A 22,342-nucleotide genomic window follows, 5' to 3' on the forward strand; every position below is an offset into this window, starting at 1 on the left:
TCAAGGCTGTCTCAGACGTCGCTAGACGTGGAAGTCAAGATGGGAGACCAGGTGGGCTGTACCTGAGTAATCAGCAACCAAGAGGCCGTAGATGTTGGGAGCTCTCTCATTTCCAGGACCAGATTTGCAGTCGCCTTGGCTGCTGAGTGGGCTTCCTGGGTAGCATCAAGGCAGAAAACCCGTAGCATTCAGTTTGGACACCAGGCAGGACCGTAATCCTCCCAGGAGAAAGAGCCTGGTTTTAAAGCTGGGCAGACTCCAAGGGCCACCAGATCCTAGGCACTGCGTACAACTCACCAGTGGAAACCGCATGCATTGGCCCATAGCTGAGATTGCCCCAGGTAGAGAACTGACCAGTTATGAATCCCATTCTTGCCATCACCACCCCAAACATCGCAGGGAGCACCAGTCACCCCCACAGAACTGTACAGGGAGAAAACAACACCCCTCCCTTCGCTGCTTCTTAGAATAATTCCACTTCCATGAAACCTACCAGGAGGGCGTGCTTTGAGGCACAGGAAGGTTCAGGCTCTGACAGATTGGAGAGAAAATAGGTTTGAAATACTTAAAAACTGAGATGTAACAAATTTTAAAGTTTAGATTTTTTTTTTTTTTTTTTCTGGAGGGAAAAGGGAAGGGACAGGGTCTAGAATGAACTTTAAATAAATATTATTAACTATTGAATAAATATTCTTCAACATATGGTTTGTAAATCATGTGTGTTATACGATCCTGCCTCCTACCTACTCTGCTTTCTTTTCCTTGCCCACAAGCGCTAGAAAACCGCACACACATGTGATGGCCTGGAATATCATGTTACAAACTAGTTTGTGCAGAGCAGCAGGGTACTACACGCACAGCAGATGAGCAGAGCTAGAATCCTGGAATAGCTCTGTGTCCCTACAGTGCTGTTTCCAACATATCCAGAAAGCTGGCCGCCCCTACAGACTGTGGCCACACTAAATATGAACATTTAGAACATAGTTGTCATACAGATACCTCCAAAGAACCCAACACTCCGGGAGTATAATCATTTTCACATTCATCTTGCCTTGACAGCCGAATGGTCCTTCACTGTATCCAACCCAGTGATTCAGCAGGTGGGGAGGCACACAGACCCAACAGGCTCAGGTTAGCCAGTGCCCGCTAGCTGGCCCATCCAAGCAGGCTTCCTCGTCCTGAGGCATCACAGCATGCTAGAGGAACGAGTGCTGGGCTCTGACTCCTAGAGAAAGTTCTGCTTCTCTGTTTCTAGAGAAGTTTTACTTTTTCCCTTTTCAAGCAACATGGCAAAGCTCTGGAACACTGGGGAACAACATCTTTACCTTAGAGCACAGCATTTAGAAAGGGGAAGGATTAAGTGGTGTGTGTGTGTGTGTGTGTCTGTGTTTAGCAAAGGCACTGGGCTCCCCTAGACAGAAAAGGCTACCAAGAACTGCAGGCCCAAGAAGCTGGCCCTGGGCTAGGCCTCTACCTGGTGTGACCTGATGCCATCCACCACATTGTTCAATTGGCACTTTTCACACTGTAGTCTACACGAAAGGCCTTGAACTCCGGGGGATGGCATGCATGTGATCTACCGGGGAACAATGCTTCTGCAGTTGGGCAGTGAAGGCCAAGGCAGGATGGAATCAGGCCAGTGCAATTGTCTTGTGGGGTCTTCATACTGTCAAAGTTAACAGGGTCACTCTTCATACTGTCAAAGTTAACAGGGTCACCAGAAAGGGCCCCTGTAAATAGTGGTTGGAAAGCTGGAGAGCCACCATTTCTAAAACTAGTCAGGGCTTGAAATGAGACAGAGGGATAAAAGGAAGAAAGACAATAGACCAGATGATACCTATTGCCTGTGGAAAGCAGTAAGATGAGCTAGGCTCTCTTGCAAAGAAAAAGAAGGAAACTCCTTTAACCAACCTATGCAGATTGATTGACTGATTGATTTAGAGCGGGGACATGAGGGGGAGAGGGAGAGGGAGAGAGAGACTCTTAAGCAGGTTCCATGGAGCCCAACGTGGGGCTTGATCACAGGACCCTGAGATCATGACCTGAGCTGAAACCAAGAGTCCGACCCTTAGCTGACTGAGCCACCCAAGCACCCCTAACCTATGTGTTTGAATTCTTTTGCTCTGTGTGTTAGGCAAAGACACATTAATTATTTATCTTTCCATTAGATGGCCCACAAACTAGGAGCAAACTTTGGACTCCATAGCTTACCTCTTGGTTTCTGCTCAGCTCTGTCTCAAAATTCCTACCTATCATTTGAAGAGTGCTTAGAGTTCACATGAGTGTGCAAACACAGGCACACACACATTTTTCCTGATCAGTACTGCTTTCAGAGTGTTTCTGTCTGCTCTGCTCTGCTCTTAGTCTGAGAGGCAGAGAGAATGGGATAGAGGATAGATAGGTTTTTACAGAAGGCAGTTAAGATTGACCTATGGACAGCGTTTCAGCAAAGGGTCCAGCTCAGCCAAGAAGCTGCACGGTTCTGTAGGAAGGGGTAGTCCCATTTCCATGTTTGATCTGGGCATTGCCTTCCAGGCCTCATAAAGCTTTATTGACCCAAGTCATATCCACAGTAGATGCTACCTCAGCACCTGACAGCCTCTAGCCTAGAGGGAAGGAGAAGATGAAAAGAATTCATGTCTTCAGCACCCACCGGCTAGCATTGTGTCAAAGGCGCCATCGCCGTTGACCCGTTCTGCTGTCACATCTACTGGACTGCTCAGGTGTCGTCTTCCCCCTCTTATAAAGAGCCCGCTGACTCTCCCAAAGTTACGTTCATTGCCTCGGGTCACCCACAGCTAGCAGGTGGTGGAGCCAGAGCCCAGGTCGGAGCAAGAAGCGCCTGGATGTTTCAGAGTCAACGTCGCAGCTCTTCTTCTGGTCTGCACCCATACCTCTGACATACCCCAAAACTCAATCAGATGGAGGGGATGGCTCCTTCCAAGTCACCCCTGTGGGGCTGTCCTGGGCCCAGGGCTCACGAGGGCCTGAGGTGGACTGGCAGCCATTGTGGTCTGCCTGCTATTTGCCATGTCCAGCAGTATACGACCTCGGTCACAGGCATGTTAGTTGCCATGACTCCACACACGGGGACAGTGAAGCGATTCCCCCACCCACACAGCCACAACAGGAAGCTGTTTGCCATCACATCACTTAGAACTTCCTCCTGGAAGTTCTGTTTGTAGGCTAGTCATGCTTTGGCAGGCAGGAAAAGGGGCATGAGTGGCTCCTCTGGGGGTTACAGGGTGTGGGGGCAGCAGTTTTGACAGTGGTGACAGCTCTGAAGGCCTGGAGGGGCCAGGAGGCTACTCCCAGGAGATGCCTGATGCTGCCTCTGGAAAGGATTGCTCATAACAACCGGCCAATGGGAGCAGTGGACACAGCCCCTGTCTATTGTCAAGCTCTATGGAAAACAGCTCCAGAGGAATTCCATTAGGATCCCAGAATATCAGTGGCTGCTGGTGGCCATAAAGGAACGGTTGGATGATGCGATGGTTCTTTCCACAGACCACCGGGCAGCTGGTGCAATTGTCCTGGCCTTTGTCCCTCCTCCCCGTGGACTCTAAGGGAAGGGGCTCAGCACACAGGCTGACACCGTCCGGCCGCATCTGGAAGGAAGAGAGAAATGGAAGGCACCCCCTTCCCTGTGCTTCCCTGTTGCTGTGTGTCCAGCACTTCACAGACATCAGCTTGTTTCATACCCAGTGTAGTCCTCTGTGGAGGTCCTTCACAGGGCACTTCGAGGCTTCCAGATATTTCTGCTGTTCTCGAGACCACCCGCATAGCAAGGTTCCCATCTTTGAACCCAGATATGTGTAATTCCAATGCCCTATCGAAGTGTTATCTTCAAAACTAACTTCTGTCATGTGCTCAGTACCTACGTATGTGAGAATTATGCCCAAGTTCAAATCACTTTATTTCTGAGGGGATCCGGGGATGACCCGGCCGCTTGAAGGGAGAATGTGAGAAGCACACGTGTGAAGGAAAGAAATGATAGAGGACGATGGCATACGATTATCATGAAAAGCCAAAAATGCTTCCCAACTTAGAGGACAACCAGACCATGACCTTCGAGACTGCTTTCTCCATCAGGGAAAATAACCTTCATCTCACTGGCTTCCTACAGAGTAACAGCTAAGTTTACACAGTCCGGGCTCGAGTGGGTCATAAAATCTGGTGACCCATAAGTAAGTTTATTAGACAGGGGCATGACAGGCAGCTGTTTTGGGTGGCCTTATTTCTACGTTTTGGATCATTTCTTTGAATTGCCCCCCATTTCTCTCTCCCTAAGTCTTCTCCTTCCAACTCACTTCAGTCAGGAAAACGGATGTGAGGTTATGAACTTTTACACTGAAAAGAGATACGGACAGCTTCTTAAGGTGATGGGGGACTTGGGTGTCTCTGATACCCTAGGGCTGAGGGCTCCTTGCAGCTCTCAAGTACTGGGCTGACAGCCACATGTCCTTAGGCTCAGTTCCTGGACCCCTTAAAGCTATAAATTATAAACGGCCAACAAGAGGTCTGCAGGCATTTCCACCCATCGCTCCTCACCCAGCTGCTCCATTACAAATGAGCTGACCCGTGATGGAGACCAGATCCATGTGGAAAACTGCTGCCGACCAACAGTCTGTCCGCTAAACTACAAACAGGCAAGAGCTCTCAGCCCTCGAAGACTTGGGTCCCTAACGAGTCAACGGAGCTCCAGCCTGGAAATCTTTTCCAAAGGCGCCCGCATAAATCCCTGACTCGCCGGCATCCAAACTCCAGTGTTCGTGGCACCTGGGGTCGGCAGCTCCTTCAAAGGAAGTCATCAGGTGAATCCGTGACATTGGCTTCTCGATCACACAGAGATTTGTGGGTACGGCGCAAAGCCTGCAGGAGACTAGCCAAGGGTCTGCTGCGTTCAGGGGAAGAGTCTGCGTTGCAGTGACCTAAAAGCATGTCATTGAAATTGAAAGCAACTGTCAGCCCGTTTGTGCAAATTTCCCCCATGCAAGCCCTACCCTGGAAGCACGCACACTTAAACCCGGGATACCGTGTGTGAACCCGCACACTTGAGCAGCTACATGTGCAAGTGCATAAAGCATGTAAAGGCTGAGACTTATCTGAGGGCGAGATTTTCTGGAAGGTTGCATGCGTCCATTAGTTTAGCCATGTGACCAACACGGGCCTCACAGCAGTTTAGGGATGTGTATGCAAGTGCCATTTCCTGGCGAGACATTTTATGTGCCGCCCACACCCTTGCGGGCCTTGCAGTGACTTTTTGTTCTCTACCATCTATAGATGGGTGAGTCATTCACACGTTAGCGGGTATGAATAATGATAATATCACTTTTGAAAAACACCTGACCCGGTCCTGGTTGCGGAGGAGGAGAGTGGTAATGGTATTTGTTAAGGAAGGGCCGGTTTGCTGTGCTCTAAAAAAAAGAACACACCCGACCAGCAATTTCACTTAACTTGAAACGAATGTCCCCTCAAAAACATAAATAAGTGCCCCTCAGGGAATGCTTAGAACGTCACAGCATCATTAAAGGGCACGCCCTCGGGGCCAGCAGGACCATAGTGAAGGAAGATGCTAGGTGCAATATTGTCTGAAAACCATCCCCGGTGTAGTGAAAGGAGTAGACACGGACTTTCAAAAACCCGGGCTGGTAGAATGTTCTGATCTTGGAGATTCACGTTTCCAGGTCTAGCTATGTCTCTGTGAGGCCTTGAGTATGTCCTAGAATCCTTTCTGGCCTATTCCCCACCTGCAAAATGTTCAAATGCGTTTCTATAAGGACGCTTCACATAGTAGTTCCAGAAATCCAAGACAATCCAGCCCACAGACATGGCACATTATCCTTCAAGAAGGGATTCTTATAAGACAGTAAGGACCATTTCCACAAGAAGAATAAGCCGAATGCTACCCCATTATTGTGGGCCATTGAGTTCTTAGTGGTTGTGGTCCAGGCTTTGTAGTCAGCCCAACATGGGTTTGAGTCCTAGTTCCATCTCTCATTGGCTGTGTAATGCAGGCAACTGTACTGAGCTCTCTGTTCAATGCATTCCTATCCTAAACGGTTGCTGTGAGGATTAAATAATGATGGAAAAGCCTTCAACATAGTGTGTCATTTACTGAGCACTTACTATTAGTAGACTTTCAACTGTTATAGAGCACCAACTATATGCCAAATACAGTAGGCTACAACTGAGCTACAATAGAGCATGAATCGACATCCCCCCAAAGAGCTTCACAGCTTAGAGTCATCAAGAGGCAACGACAGCCCAGCATGGAAGAGCGTTTACCAGGAGATGAGCCTGGAGAGCCGCAGGGGCGCCCGGGGGGCTGCCCAGCTGAGCCTGGGGCACCAGAGCCAGCTTCCTGGGAGAGGCACCATCTCCCATGAGACCTGGAGGAGGCGTGAGAGCTGTTTTGAACTCTGGCCGTGCAAACCACATTCTCTGAACTTCCGGGAGGCAATTTTCCCTCCTCTGTGGATTGCAAGACCCAAGGCACAGCAGGCTCTGAGGTCACACGTTCTTTTACTGCTCATGTTCCAAGTGTTGGGGCAGACTCATCGGGAGACACCACACCATCTCATTGGTGTGTGTGCCCTTAAAATATGGCTCTTCTGGAGAAATAAGGCGATTCCACCAAGAGTATTGATTATTAGCTTCTGTAAAGCACAAGCAAAGGAATTAGCTTGAATTTCTTCTGCATTGCTTCAACTTCTGTCAGTCACTATAACTGCTCACGTCATAAGCGTCATCATCAGCCTGATGACTGTTTCATTTCGATGCTTTGGGGGGAAGTCGTGGGCAAAGCTTGGCGGGGGGTGGTGGAAAGCCCTGTGTGAGGGAGGGAGGTACCTCACACCGCTTTTTTCTCCCCTCCCTGGCTCTGCAGGCCTCCTGCTCCAATTGAGATCACTAGTTCCTGGTCATTCTTAGCCCAGCATCAAGAGCTTGGATTATTAGTACTCTGCCATTATCAGTATCATCAGCACTCTGGCCCAGAGGGAGAGTTTTTCCAGAACCAGGGTCTCCCTGGGACCCACAGAAGTGTGGTCACTGTTAGAATTCACTCTATGTTCACCCTGGAGCTGACGGTTCATTTCCTCTATGAAGGGTCAGCTTCATGTCAGTGTCTGCTGACAGCAGGCCCTGGACGCTGACCTGTTTGCCTCCCCCCAGGCCATGCTAGAAAAGCCTACCCTCTTCTTTCCAGGGTCGAACACACAGTCTGCTGTCGTATTTAGATAACTCCTTCAGGTCCAGCAATAATCGAACAGTTGTGATTCAAATGATTGCCTCTAGTTGTTCTGATCTTATGACAACGGGTGGCAGAGTAGAGCTACGAGAACTGTCCCCTGCCCACTACTGCCCCTTCCAGCTCTTGGGGCATGATGAGTGATGCCACATGAGCCCAGAGAACAGATGTCCCCTGACCATGCTCTCGGAGTGTTGCACCGAGGAGCTCAGGATTGTCAGGCCTAGATGCAGCGGTCATGTTTCTTCCTTGGCGATCACCATGTTTGTTTTAAGGTGTCAGCTTTGCCTGGCCCACAGCAGGGGCCTGGGGACCCTAGGGTTTTCACAGAGGACTGCTGGTTGGAGGGGGAGAAAGCTGCTGAGGGCCTCCCTGACCCGCATCCCTCTCACTCTGCTCCCTCCAGGAGTGGCCGGGCGGACCTGGCAGCCATATACTATGAGCGCATCGATGTGGAAGGCCACCACTACGGCCCCTCATCGCCTCAGCGGAAAGACGCACTGAAGGCCGTGGACACCGTCCTCAAGTACATGACCACGTGGATCCAGGTAACTGGCGACAAGGACCACGAGGCTGAGCTCCCCTCTTGTCAGTTTCTTCCTGCCTCATTGGCTGTCATAAGCCCTCAGCGTCTTCCTTCTCGCTGGTCCTGGCGGACGAGGCCAGCACCAGGCTGGGACGGGGCTCTTTTCTTCACCCAACCCCTGCTCAGACACCAGGGGATCCCTTGCTTTACGACCAGCCCAGCAGGACTGAAATGACCGGATTGGCGTCCTACCTGGCTTGTTAGCCAGCACGGTCCTTTACCAAACCTAGTAAGTCTGTGAACCAGGTCCAAGCGGGCGTGGAGACCAGACCTGGGTTCTGTCCCTGAGCCTGCCACCCCCTTGCCTGCTGACGCTCAACAAGGTAAAGCTTTCCTGGGCCTTATTTTCCACGTTTGTGGAATGGGGGAGTGACAGCTCCCATCTTAGCACACAGGTCTGCTGAAAGAGCCAAAGGAGCGGAGCGGAGAGCAGACAAAGTAGCTCGAAGGGCTCCAGCCCAGGAGGGATGATTTCTAGCACTCCTGGAAAGGGGAGTGTGCTCTCGCATTGCCCCCCTCTGGGTGCTTCTAACGGTGACGTCCAGCCGGTCTCATCAGGGCAGAAGAGGAGATGATTCAGTCTCTGAGTGAGGGAGGATCCTTGCCCCCCGTAACTTAAGAGTTTACGAGACCTGCCCGAGTGAGCGCATCTCTGCCGGGTCACTGTCCTGATGGCCTTTGTCCGCCCACAGGAGCGGGAGCTTCAGGAGCACCTCAATGTCATCATCTTCTCAGATCATGGGATGACCGACATTTTCTGGATGGACAAAGTGATCGAGCTCAATAAGTACATCAGCCTCAACGACCTGCAGCAAGTGAAGGACCGAGGCCCTGTCGTGAGCCTCTGGCCAGCCCCTGGGAAGCACTCTGAGGCAAGAAGCTCCCTGATGGGAGGGAGAGGAATGGGGAGGGGGGGGGGTCTGGGTGGGGGAGGGGCTGAAACACGCCCCCTTCCCATGGCTCCACACTTGATCTTTGCCCTGGGGCTTCAGCGCTGAAGCAGGGAGCCATGCCGGGAGGTGCGCCGCCCAGGGCACGTGAGCTACCTCGCGCTCCCTTGACCTCTGCCAAGCTGCCCCTCCTCCCATGTGTGTCCTCTCTTCTCTGAAATGGGTGTGATGGACTCTGCTCCACAGATGTTGGTGGAAATTAAATGAGATAAAGGATGTGCGGTGCTTGGCATGTTAAGCTCTTAGCCCTTAGTAGGGCTGTGTTCTTATTGGCTGAAATGCGGCGCTTCCCAGGCAAACCCCGGGGAGAGCGGATGCATGCAGAGAATGCTCTTCAGAGCAAAGCTGCCCATCTGATCTGTTTTCATCAGGGAACTGGAGATAGGAACGGGATGAATGAACAGGGGCTGAGGCTGTGCGTGTCATAGGTCAGCTCCTTATCTAAGGAGGCACGCTGCTTGGGTGCAGATCCCTGCCCGATCACAAACCAGTAACCCACGGCTCCCTGACCCAACCCCTCTGCTTTCCTTCCGAGTCCACGTGGGTGGCGATGCCATCAGAGCTGTCCTCCTGGGCTGCTAGAAACCCACAGAACCATGCTGGGCCCACCTCAAGGATGACATATGGGCCACTTATTACAGTGATCACCATTGCAGTGGGGGCATTTCCAAGGGGGTGCTCTCCACATGCACTGCCCTGCTCAACACTCTGAGATGGCGAGACGTTTCTCACCCTTCTCTCCAAACCATAATTATCTGCAGTACTTGGCAAATCATGATAAGAAAATAAGGGACAAACAGCATCTGGTCCTCCTGCTTCACCCCATGTTGCCTTGTCACATTCTAGGGCAAGCTCTGGGACGTCCACCCGCTCCCAGAGAACACTTCGTGCTCTGGACCAGGAGGTGGGTCACTTTCTTGGGGGAGGCTCAGACTGCTGTCCATGGCAGTGCCAACCCCAAGGTGCCAGGAACTGGCCTAGGAGCCTGATGCCTCCACCCATCCTCATAGCATGACTGTGGCTAACAGTGGAAGCTCACTGGTGTGGATGCGCACAGCCCACGGAAGGCCAGCGTCTCTCCTCTGGTACTTTCGACTTCCTCCTGCCTGCTCCCATATCAAAGACCGAGATCTGTCCATTTGGGGATGGAGTAACACAGTTGCCAACAGTGCCGCTCCTCTCCAGCCTTGTCCCATTTCCTAGGTGGTCGCCACTTTTACTCAAGTTCCGTGGTCAGGAAGCAGAGGTGCTGACCATTTGTACAGCAGCTCTTGAAATCCCTCAGTATGAAGCCAGGAGGAGTGCTCTACACATTGGCAGGCCCCCCAGAAAATGGCTTCTTGCAAAGAAGTTGTTTCCTTGGCGAGGAAGATGATCTCCGTCTCCAGCTTGGCGCTCGGGGGATAGGCTGCCTCCAGAATGCCTGAGGATAGGCAGTTTACGAGCCGGGAGAGCTTCTTCCAACATGACGGCGTTCTAGCCAGGCGGCTTTGAGCCGCCCGAAGCAGTTGGTGGATTATTCCACAGTGGGGACTGTGTTTGGGTGACAGTTCATCATGTGATGGGCGCAACAGTTTGTGCAACCCGGTGTGTGTCATCGGATTTTTCACAAATCCGAAATCTGGCTGCAGATGCGTCCCACTTCCCTTAAGAACAATGAATTTTCTCAAGTAGGAAATCATCACTTGTGGGGTCATCAGAAATGCTCTGCTTTAAGCCTCAAGGCTAATTCTCCAAATGTGAGCTGAAAAACTCAATTTTATATTCGCCTCCACCCAGAAAGATGGGCCTCCTTGGACTAAGGGCCAATGAGTCAACATCAGTCCATTGATTTCAATGCCAGCCATAAATATTTAAGCGGCTGGAAGATATTGGAAATATGTGCAGAGTTTACACCCCTCATCATGAAATTAACAGTGTAATGAAGGGCAGACAGATGACTAATACTTTTAAGGTTCCGGTGCAGATAAGATGTGCTCTAGGTCAAGTCAAAGGACAAATCCCCTTTCTTTGATCTTTGTTATATTTAACATTAGGCAGACCAATTCTTCATTTGCCTTTTTTTTTTAAGATTTTATTTACTTATTTGACACACAGAGAGAGATCACAAGTAGGCAGAGAGGCAGGCAGAGAGAGAGGGGGAAGCAGGCTCCCCGCTGAGTAGAGAGCCCAATGTGGGGCTCGATCCCAGAACTCCGAGATCATGACCTGAGCTGAAGACAGAGGCTTAACCCACTGAGTCACCCAGGCACCCCCTTATTTGCCTTTTAATTTTATTATAGAGTTTTTGACATAGACAAGCTTCCGTAATTTTTTTATTAACTGTTGAGTAGACAATTATTATAAAATATTGAAAAGTATGAAGTTATCGTTTCCATAATTCTCCTTATAGTTTTACTGCCTATGTTCTTTAGTTTTATAGTTATTCAAACCGCAAATAATAATAATAATAATAATCCTGTCTGTATTCTTCTGCAACTTGCTTCATTCTGTCTTCTCAAACTGAGATTCCTGAGATGATGGCAGGTGCCTTGTGGAGCTGTAATCTGTCCCTGTTCGTTGCTGTATAGTATCTCCCCCAGAGAACCTTGTGAGTCATTTCTACCTTCCACAGTTGCTGGGCATTTGGGCTGTTCCCGTCTACAGTCTATGTCCCTCTCTGTGTCTCCCGGTGCACGAGTGTGAAGGGTTCTTGCTAGGTTCCTCACGGCTAACTTTTTAGGTCACAGGATGTGTGGATCTTCAGCCTTAAGAGACGAACCCACCTTGTTTTCTGAGACATACAGAAGTTCCTCATTCTTATGTTGTCAAATGTATCAGGTGCTTTGGTCATTTCTTTGGTCTGTAAAGTTCTCCCTCTCTTGCATGTGCTGTAAATATTCATATATGGTTAAGAAAGAGAATGCCAAACTGCTGACTCTTGTTCTCTCTGCAGGTGTATGACAAACTGAGAACAGTGGAACACATGACTGTCTACGAGAAAGAAGCCATACCGAGCAGGTTCTACTACAAGAAAGGGAAATTTGTCTCTCCTTTGACCTTAGTGGCTGATGAAGGATGGTTCATAACTGAGGTAATTATACAAATTCTGTCAAACACCCAAAGGTAAATAATTACTCGGCTTTTGCACGTTAAAGATTTTGTTTTCACTTAAGTGCCCTTCGTGGCCTTCTCCTACCTTTAGAGGCCCAAGTCGCCTTAATCCGGTGACTTTGTAGACACACAATGGCAGACGTGGACCCAGAGCCACTGTTCAGACATCGTGGCTCCAGACTCACTATATTTTAACAAACTGCCCTTAACTCAATTACCCAGGCTTACAATGTAACTGATTCAGTTTTAAGTGCAACAATTACCGTGAACCAAAGCCTTTGCTTTAGGGCAGTGGAAATCCAGGAGATGCTCAGCTTTGCTTTCACCTTTAAGAAAAATGTTTGGCAGGGGCGCCTGGGTGGCTCAGTGGGTTGAAGCCTCTGCCTCCGGCTCAGGTCGTGACCTCGGGGTCCTGGGATCGAGCCCCGCATCGGGCTCTCTGCTCAGCGGGGAGCCTGCTTCCCCCTCTCTCTGCCTGCCTCTCTGCCTACTTGAGATCTCTGTCTGTCAAATAAATAAAATCTTTAAAAAAAAAAAAAATGTTTGGCAAACGCAAGTGCAGAGATCCAGGTTCCCCGCTGGATTTTGTAGAGGAGATTACCTTGCGTTTGGGTTCCAAACCTCATTGCCTTGCACAAAATGGACTTTAGCAGCTCCAGCCTGCCTGCCTTGATGGCCAGCTCACTGGGCTCTCTGATCAACCTCGGATTGCTGGCTGGTATGCCCCCCCCCAGCCTTCAGGGGAACCGGGGTCAAGGCTGATCTAGAATCAGTACACGGAGAGGGCGTGGCTTATCCTAGCCAAGTTTGGAGACCAACTTGCAGGGTGAAAGAGAAAGGTAGGTATTGGCACCTGGGGGTCGTTGGTCGACGCCAATGAGATCTAAGGCCTAGGACTAGCATTTATCTGCCAGAGAGATGATCAGCAGAAAGACGGATCAGGCAAATGGATGGAAGTCTAGGGACCTAGGTGTGGAAAAATGAGTGTTCCTTGACGTGAAACCAGGTCATTGAGGAGGACTGAGTCATTCCTGTGTGCTCTCAAAGAGGAGTATCTGGTCACCAAGGAAACAGAAGAGACCCAGACAGAGCTGTCAGTCTGCACAGTCCTGAGACCCAGCGGGGCCCACCGAATCAGCGGGCTTCGGCTTCCACACCATGTGAGCGTAAATTTCCCTCTGTGCCTCCTCACACTTCTTTGTTCATTCTAGCACACCGTTTGATGTTTTCCCGGAGTGAGATTATTCTGGGCTCCCAGGATTTTCATGCACAGTGGTTTGCTCACAACTTTGCACGAACACACGGGCAGTCGATTATGTGACCTGGCTAGGTGTGTACACGGCTGTGTTCTGGATAGCCAGCTTTCCCAAATCACTCAACAGGGCTTGCATTTTGAAAGTTTCTCAGTTTAGGAAGTTCTGGTGGAAAGCTTTGACTTGTTCAAAGCAAAGAGGTGATGAGGGTCAGTCTGGGTACCTTGCAATCATTTCTTAGGATTATTATGTGCCTCTCCTGTTTCCTTTCTCATATTTAGCTGAAATCAAGTGCACTGAGAAGCTGGTTCATGATAGGAAGGGGCGATTGAGGTGCTTTGGTGTAATTTATGGGAAAGCCATCTATCTAAGATGAATAAGAGTGGCAAAGCCAAAGACACAGCACAACTAATGAGACGCCTTCTCCATTCCAGTAGGAGAGGCCCCAGAGCCTCCAGTAGGATGGGATGAGCACCAGGAAAGCTGCTCTAGCTTTGAGTGCTTTCTGGAAGTTAAGAGTCTTAGCAGTAGCACATCCAGCAAGGAGATGCATGTTTTTCCAGGGAGTGACTAAAACACACTGGCGGGGGATCTAGAAGTATCGGCAAGATGCTCCTCGTTATCATTCATATACCACTTGAATACATGTGCCTTAAATAATGAAGTCTTATTACCTTATATAACTAGAAGTCGACGTTCATCCAGCAGGTCAATCATATCAGTCATATCAAGACCCCGAGTCAGCTCTTCTGCCATTCTTTTGGCTTTCTCTTCAGGGTTGCCAAATGGCTGCTGCAGCCCAAACCATCACATCCCTCAGGTCATCCCAAACAGAAAAGAAAGGGTATGGCTTCTTTTTGTATGTCTCTTAGTTTTATTGGGGAACAAAAAATATAACCCCAGATTCAGAGGCCGATACCGGTTTCATGGAACTCTGACAATTATAAAATTTGAAAAAAATATGTAATTATGAGTATAAAAATAGCCACTGGGTGGCTCAGTGGGTTGAGCCTCTGCCTTCAGCTCAGGTCATGATCCCAGGGTCCTGGGATCGAACCTCACATTGGGCTCTCTGCTCAGCAGGGAGCCTGCTTCCCCATCTCCCTCTCTCTCTGCCTGCCTCTCTGCCTACTTGTGATCTCTGTCAAATAAACAAATAAAATCCAAAAAAGATATATAAAAAAAATTAGGTGTAGGGACTCAGAAGAAATGCATGAGAGTGAGAAGCCCTGATGATTAAGCTTCTCTAACTGCACCGTTCGTTAATCCACTTCTGCCCAGACCCCAGTAGCAAGCCTCCTCCTAGGTCTCATCCAGAAACAGCAGTTTCTAACAGTTTCTAGCAGTGTGGCTAGAAAATTCCTGCCTCAAGTCCACTTTGGTCCTAAGTTCTAGCACTATGCTGCAATGTGGACTGACCCGCGGCTACAGTCACAAGACAAATGTGATACAGAGACTGCGGAATGAGGCACGCAAGGTCCCTGAAACCTAGATACAAAGAAGAGGAGTAAGAGGAGAGTGAGGACGAACGTGCTGGCGGCAGCCCCCTCACAGAGCCCAGTGACAGAGCAGATGGGGCCCCACTGCTGCCTCCCTGACCTCCCAGCGCCCCTCCCCTCTGCACTGGGGGTCCGCGTACCTGCTCTTTTGCAGGAAGCCTGCCGACCACTGTGTCTTCTGAGAGCCAGCCCATACCATATTATATAGTATGTTACCTTATATTACTTTTGTAATTACACAATACACATACATATGTTTGTGTGAATTAGAACTAAGTCAGGGGCTACCCAGTTAACTGTATGGGTTCAAAAGCAGGGGAGAAGCCACCAGAACAGAAGGGAAGAATGTCTAACAGCTGATGATTACTTAAAAAGCTTTTTTTAAATATATAATTATTTCAAAAAGGAAATTTGGGGTGATTTTTTAAATATTTGAAGCAGAAAGGGTTTTTTGTCTTAAAGAAAGAAACCAGAAGGAAGATCAATAAGATGTGAAAAAATAAGATTCTGAAAGTTTTAGTGTTGACCCATTAAATACCGGGACTATCAGTGTTATCCTCCTGCTTTAATTACTGACGGGTGTTATAGAACAAATCTTTATTGATCATTACTGGTTCATTAGAAGCTTTACAATGACTCCTCCCCCACAGTTTCAATGACATGAACATAAAGTCATTTTCCCTTCTGTGGGTAATAAATCCATTAGGAAAAATTTCTTCTTAAAATTTTGGCCAATGACAACAATAACAGCTATTTTGAATAAATTTCCCCTCCCCCCCTTACTGTTTCTGTTGCTTTCAGTGACTCTGCATGGAGGATATAGTTAGTCCTGAAAGTAGCACACCACAACATAACATGGAATACAAATATGGTTCTGAGCTTCCTAGCAGCCTGTTCAAAGAAGGAAGCACAATCAGTAACATTAATGTAACTTAGAGGGTCGTCACATAAAGACACAAATGTTTCTCTGAAAAATTCTAGTTGTCCCTGAGTCCCAAGAGAAATTAGCTGTCTTTCAGCCGCTCCTTTTTGTACCTTAGTTTCCTAGACCCAATGAATACCTTTATCCTTTGACGCCTATCCTTGAATTCATGGACTTTTTTTTCAAGACTCACAGGTAAAAATTATAATTTCAGATTATACCTTGATAGAGCATGGAGTTTTATCTCTTTGTCTTCTGAAAAATCCTAGAGACAAGTGTCCATTTTTTTCTTGTTGCCTCGATCTTTTTTCTTTTTCATCTTTCTGTTGATCATTATACTTAACATGACACAGAGAATTGAGAACCCTGCTCACCATCTTTGCTCCCGCTTTGTGCTGGGCTCTCCGCCTCCCCCCATGGCTGTTTGCAGAGTCTCTCCCCAGCGGTAGAAGAAGGCTGTGTTTTGCTCCATGACCTGCACGGCAGCGCGCAGCACATGTCAGGTTGTTTCTGTGCTGGACCGTACTTAGGGGCTGCAGCAGGGGCCAACTTCTCAGGCCTGAAAGCAATCTCTCCGGGTCTGGGTTTGAGCATCTGAAGCTTTCTTTCTGAGTTAGACGTGATTAGAAACACAGCTGAGTCAGGACAAATTGGTGCTGGTTGGGGCCAACCAAAGAATCCCATCTCCCTTTGCTTCCCCCTACGGCCACCATTCAGCAACAGGCAAGACTCGGCTTCCTTGGCAACGATGCGGTTCCCATCTAAACACCAACTTTTTGCTCCCGCTTTAGAGTTCTCGACTCTAAGCCTTGCTGCTCTACTGGGAACACTTAATTGAGTTCATTTTTTTTTTTTTTTTTAACGGCCCCTAAGAGAGCTGTCGCCGAAAAAGATAAAGACAAGGAAGCAAGTTGAGCCGGTCACCTGGCATCGCACGGTTCCCCGCGTGGCCGCTGTTGATGCCGCAGGAAAGCTGAAAGCCGGCTCCGGCCAGCAGCTCCCCGCAGCTTGCTTCCGCTTCTGCACTCTTTAGTATAGGGACTGGCTTGCCACCCACTGCCAGCCCTGGCCCTGGCGCTCCCCCTGCAAGGGCGGCGATCTGAGGAATCCGTGTTCCCAGACGACGGACCACACACGAAGGGTGGGAACACCCAGGCCACCCACCTAGGTCAAGCCCCGGCCTGGCACCCCCGCCAGGCTCCTTTCTTCAGAACGGCTGCCCCCACCCTCCCTGTCTCCCTGAGACCTGGTCACTGTGAGAACCTCTTTGCTTGTGCTTGCCAGGGGTCAAAGGCCACACTCTTCACAAGCCCCCCCACTCCCCTGTCCTCTCCCAAGGTTTCCCTCACCCCTGCTCTACCCCCTCCCCCCTCTAGGGGCATCTGCAGTGGGGCTGGACATGGATTCATTCCGATGTGGTGGTCCAAGGGCCCTCGGAAGGCGGGCCCTACGTGTCCTTGGCATACGGGACGGTCAAGGACAACACAGGGAAGTGCAAAGGAAGCAAATGCTAGCGGTGGTTTCCGCCAAACTCAAGTGCATTCTTCCAGCCCCTCCATCCTCCATCTATAGGCAACGTCCCCCGCCACGTGCCCCCTCTGTCCGCAGCAGAGTGTCCCTCCAAAACCCTTTGTAGGCAGAGGCAGTGCAAAGCCAAAACAGTTACCATTACTTCATATGGAAGAATTTTTGGAGTGTTCCCAGACCCAGAAATTCACCTCTTAGGCTTTTTTGATACCTTAGATCCCTGTCTTGCTATGGACGCACAAAATAAATCGAGATAAAGCCCAGATGCTCACAGACACAGTTCGAGGCTCTGGTGGCTTCCTGCTGAATGTAGTTTCCAGGGAAGGAGCTGGTCGGTGATCCCCCTCCCGCCCCCCCCCCCCCAGCCCCGCCGCTGCTTGGCTGCACGAGGTCCCTATGAAAACCCAATGCTGAACACCATTTTTGCTTTTCACCTTTATTCCTAGAAGCGAAAACCCTCCTCGGATTTCTTTTGGTTAGCTACCAGTATAGTAGCTCTTTTTGTAAAAACAAAGTGGTGTCACTCGAACTTTCAAAAAGCGGGGGACACCTGTACCTAAAAAAAAAATCAGCCTGTCCTCAGCGGGCTCTGGTAACATCAGTCAGAACCCCGGGGTGCTCTTTTCTCTTCGACTCCAACCTGTCCTTTAGCCCAGCTCCAACACCATCTCTCCCAGGAAACACCCAACTCTCCCCTAATAGCCTCCGTCCTGACATTGCCCCCAAAGCTGGAATCACTTCCCCTGCGGGCTGCATTTGTCCATCTGCCCTTGAACCCTTCCTTCCTGGGCTAGAAACCCCTTGCAGGCAGCCCCGTGGCGTCTCCGCCCCTGCTTTCCTCGGTGGAACCTGGCACGTGGCAGAGGCTCAGCGCATGTTTGTGGGATGTGATTTACTAAATGAATCAGTACATATTAAGGCAGTCGATTCCGGGTTCCTCTTCCCAGGCCGTTCGCTTTGTATCTGTAAATCAGTAACCAAATAAAACAGAGAGGTCTGCTGGGTCAGGAAGGCCTTTCCTTTGGGCTCATTATCAGTAGCCAGAGAAGAAACTTGAACAGGGAGAAGGTGCTCAGTGATGGCAAGTCTAGCTTCTGCGAGTCGACAGCTGGAGCCCAGGTGTGGGACACAACGGCTCTCGCCAGTACCCCCTCCCCGCTCTGCAGGGGCTAAGTCCTGTAGCCTCTTCTAGACAGCGTCCCTGTCATTCCACAGTGCTCAGAAAGCCAGGATGGTGCCCCAGCCCGTGGAAGGGTTGTGAAACACGGTGCTCTCTGTCGATCTTCCGGACTCCTGCCTGAGAAAAGTGCAGCTAAGCCAGACCCAAGCTTCTCAGGGAGGCCAATATTTGTCTCCAGAGGCAAGATTTATTTTGAAAACTGGCAAAGGATATGAAATGCCAGGCTCAATTCTAAGGCCTGGGGTTGAGTGGCAGTTAGGCGTGGACCCAAAATATTTGGGGGAAATCAAGACAATCTGGAATACGCGGCTTCTGAGTGTTAGTGGCAGCCAGAGTGGTGCTGTCCAGGCCCAACTAATTGAGCTTCAGGAAGTCGGATGTCGGGTGCAGGGAGCTGCTGACTTTCTGGGGGTGATTAAGGTCGTCTGGGAGGACATGCCCCCCCCACCCTTGGCACACTTCAGTAAACACAATCCCGGGGAAAAAGGGGGGAAAAAAGGGGGGAGCCCAATCCACGCATCTCTAGCCCTTCACTGAAGCTGCTTTTGCTGTCGGGCATTTTCTACTCAGAGCGTTGGGCTGTGTGTGGCCGCCCGGCTTTCCAGGGTCAGATCAGGGCGGAGGCCCGAGTAGTTAGGTGCTGTGTTAGAAACGCAGGCTCCTAAGACACAGAGACACTGTTGGAGAGACATCTCTTAGCCCAGAGTGTTCCCCACCACCGTTCGATGGGGGTCCAAGGACCCACGGCAACAGGAAGCGTCTCAGGGAAGCAACAGAAAATCCAAGAAACGGGTCTGTGATAGAAACCATTGCTCAAACTTAACCCTCCCAGCAAAGTCTCCAGAGCCAGCCAAACTGTCATCACTGCCACCGAGTCTGAACCGAAGCCACCCCCAACTTGACGGTATCGGGCGCCTCTTTCAGTCTGAGGTGATGTCAGAAGCTTATTTTGTGTTTTCCAGGACCTGGGACGTTTCTCTCCTAACCATGTCCTAGGCGAATGAAGTAGATTTCATTTTAGATAGGTGTTCCCGTTTTATTTATTTTAATCTGACCAGATTTCCCCCGGGTTCCCCAGAGCCCTGGAGATTTGGGGAGAGGCCTCCTCAAGAGAGGGAGGGGGCAGACTTTGGTGCCCGACCCCACTTCCCCGGGAAGATTTGTACAGTTAGTGGTTGGAAAGAGGGGTGACGATTTATATCAAGTATAAATAAGAAGCGTCCTTAGAAAAGGACAGATAATTTGACATAGCACAGGATGGGTGCCTGGTGAATAGTTTCCAGGGGTTTCCAGACCTGACTCTACATCCTGATCAGCTGGGCAGAGATGATTAAACAGATTCCCTGCCTCCTCCTGGCCTACTGAATGCAAATACCCAAAATCAGATCCAGGATAAGTAAGCTCAGGGCAGTGTCTGCACGGACAGGCTTGGGAACCAGCGGTGTAGACAGTGAGCGCTCCCAGTGGGGAAGACTGGACCGGAAGTCAAATGGAGCAGGAGGCACCAGACAAAGCCTTCCACAGCTCCCCACTGCCAGGGAGGATATCCACGCAGGGCGGATTTCCGCATCCCCAGCCTCCCCACACAGAGTCATTTTGGGGTGCGGAGCAAGAGCTGGCGCCCAGATGTTGTCCTGGCAGCCAGCAGCCCTCCCGTCTCCTCAGGAGTATTTCTGTCTGCAGCTTAGCAACCATTTTCTGATCTACACTGAGGAGAAATCGGAAGGAAGAGGCAAGAGCTCTATGTGTTAACGGAGCCCCAGAATGCAATAATGAAAGAAAAAAATGAGATTTTGCTATAAAGCAAAGACTTGGGCTACGTGCAGACAGGAACCAACGACACGGATTGTTCCAGCTGCTCTTGCTTTTTGTCCCTCTATCCCTCCCTCTGCCTTTACCCTCACTCCCAACCCTACCCCCGTATCTGACCGTGCTCCCTGTACCTCTCAGCTCAGCACCGTAATGGACTGAATCCGCCGTAAAAATGGCAAATTCAGAGATACCTCCAGGCAGTGTTGAACAAACTTCGTGAACTGGTTTGCTGATTTGGGCCGTAAACAGTGAACGTGACTTTTTTTTTAAATTCTAAGGGTGATTGAGACAAAGATCTAGGCGGGAAACTGTAACTCGTATCTCATAAAGATGCCCCTGGCGCACGTGGAAATGCCTCCCCTCAGCTTGCTTGAATTTGGGAAGCAGGCACCGAGATGGAGGAACACGAGTGTAGAAGCAGAATTACCCTTTCTCACAGCGTTTCCGCTTGTGGAGCTCTTTCTGGTTCTTTCCTGTTAGAAATGATTAGTTCAATAGCTCATCAAAGGAAGGTCCCAGCACGGCTCCCTACCTGTGCATAGAGGAAGGGTCCTGGAAAGCTCTGGAACATGCTGAACAAATTACACTTGGTGAAGATTTTATTTAAATTTCCAAGATAGCGTTCACTGGAGAATACCCAGCATGTCATGGTTTTCCCTGGAACTGTCCTGAAGTGTGGTGTCCCGGTAGCCCCTCAGTCCTGGGCAGAGCGCGACGGTTGGTCGCCCTGTTGACTGACACCACCTCAGGCAGGCACTGAGAGGGGAGAACGCCAGGTCCTCTCTCCTCCTCATGCCGGCCAAAGTGTCTCTGCCGTGGCTGCTTCCTTCTCATGCTTCTCCCGTACGAGGTGGAACAAGCTGTCCCTGCCTGGCCTGGCCTTCCCCCCAGCCAGAGCTCCCAGAGGTCCGTTGCTGGGGACACCTCGGGACCTGCCCACACTCTGTTGGAGCCATCTGGGTGGCCTCTCACAGTGGGCCCCCCCATTATCCAGGCTCACCCTTCCCACGGACAGTGATTCCCACGACAAGCCTCCCCAAGGCCTCATGGTACCTCACTGCCTGTCCCGGCCACCTCAGGAATCAATACACAGAGGCTGTAAACCCTCGTCTTTCCTCACAGAAGATAAGCTCTTTCAGGAGAAAGAATGCCTTCCTCTTCCGTGCCTCTCAGCCAAAAGCCTAGCAGAGAGCCCAACAGATTCAGAGCTCAGCGCGTGTCTGCTGAGCTGTGGAACAAAATGGACAGGCTCTTAGATCCCTGCCTTCTCCCCTGGGAAGATAAGGACTTCTCCCACCCCTGTTGGGGCTCCTTTCCCTGAACAAGACCCTGTTCCTTCTAGATTCTTCCCTTCCCCTATTCATGAGGGGAAAACCCCTTCCAGGTGGAGGCCTTATTTGGGCCTTCTCTACAGGCTGCAGGAGAACCTGGTGTTTCCTGGGAACTGGCTGCCAATGCCACCATGAGCCCAGTTTTCTTAGTGACCCCAACTTAGGAGCACTGCACTCCCCCTTCCCCATGGACACACACACCACTCCTCTACCCCTGTCTCAGCTTTGACCAAATCTGGAGGGTCTGGGCACCTCCCCAGACATAGTGATGTCTCTGGTGGCTCTGGTGGTCTCATAGGTGGTCTCATAGGTGGGTCTCTGTGGCTAGTCCCTGGGCCTGTGAGAGTCGGGCTGGGGTTAGGTCTCCTCGCCCAGCAGCTGGAGGATCCGCAGCCTGGGGATTTCTACTCTGGAGGCTGAGCAACCTGGGACACACATTGATCAGCAGGCCCTCATCTGTAGGCATCTAGGGTGACAATATGGCGTTACACAACAAAAACAGGGGAAGCCACCAGGAAAGGAAAGGGAGAAAATCGTTCTCACGCCATTTGGAAGTTAAGCCTGCGCACGTAAAGTCACCCATTCAGTCACTTCCGGGATATGCTTAGCTTCTCCCAGAAGCTGCGAGATCCTTATTACTTTTAAAATCAGTAAGAGCAGTTGTTTCACTGGGAGCAAGGTGTCACTTTAATAAAAAGGAACGCGTTCACCTACGATCGGACAAAGCCCCTGGTACCTTCAGGCTGAGGTTTTCAGGGCTCTATGTGTGTGTTCGTGGAATCCGGACTGGAATTCGTAAATCAGGGATAATCCATCTTCGTCTCCCTTTCATCTGTCCCTTTGTCACAGGGCACATATGTCCTGTGGGGGGTCACAGTTGGTGAGGTCGTCAGTAAGAGAATGTTCTCTCTGGTGCTGCGGGAATCAGTGCCCGGGC

General features: G+C 50.3%; 1 protein-coding gene across 2 annotated transcripts in view; it reads left to right on the forward strand.

The window, feature by feature from the left end:
• The window catches only part of ENPP6 (ectonucleotide pyrophosphatase/phosphodiesterase 6), a 108,344-nt gene that overhangs the window by 75,458 nt on the left and 10,544 nt on the right, over positions 1–22,342 (forward strand). For both annotated transcript variants that reach the window (XM_059155918.1, XM_059155917.1), the window contains exons 4-6: positions 7,659–7,800; positions 8,531–8,710; positions 11,724–11,861. In XM_059155918.1, the coding sequence (XP_059011901.1) occupies positions 7,659–7,800; positions 8,531–8,710; positions 11,724–11,861 (460 nt within the window). The remainder of the gene's footprint in view (positions 1–7,658; positions 7,801–8,530; positions 8,711–11,723; positions 11,862–22,342) is intronic.

The sequence above is a fragment of the Mustela lutreola genome, chromosome 18 (genome assembly GCF_030435805.1).
Source record: "Mustela lutreola isolate mMusLut2 chromosome 18, mMusLut2.pri, whole genome shotgun sequence".
Classification (NCBI taxonomy): domain Eukaryota; kingdom Metazoa; phylum Chordata; class Mammalia; order Carnivora; family Mustelidae; genus Mustela; species Mustela lutreola.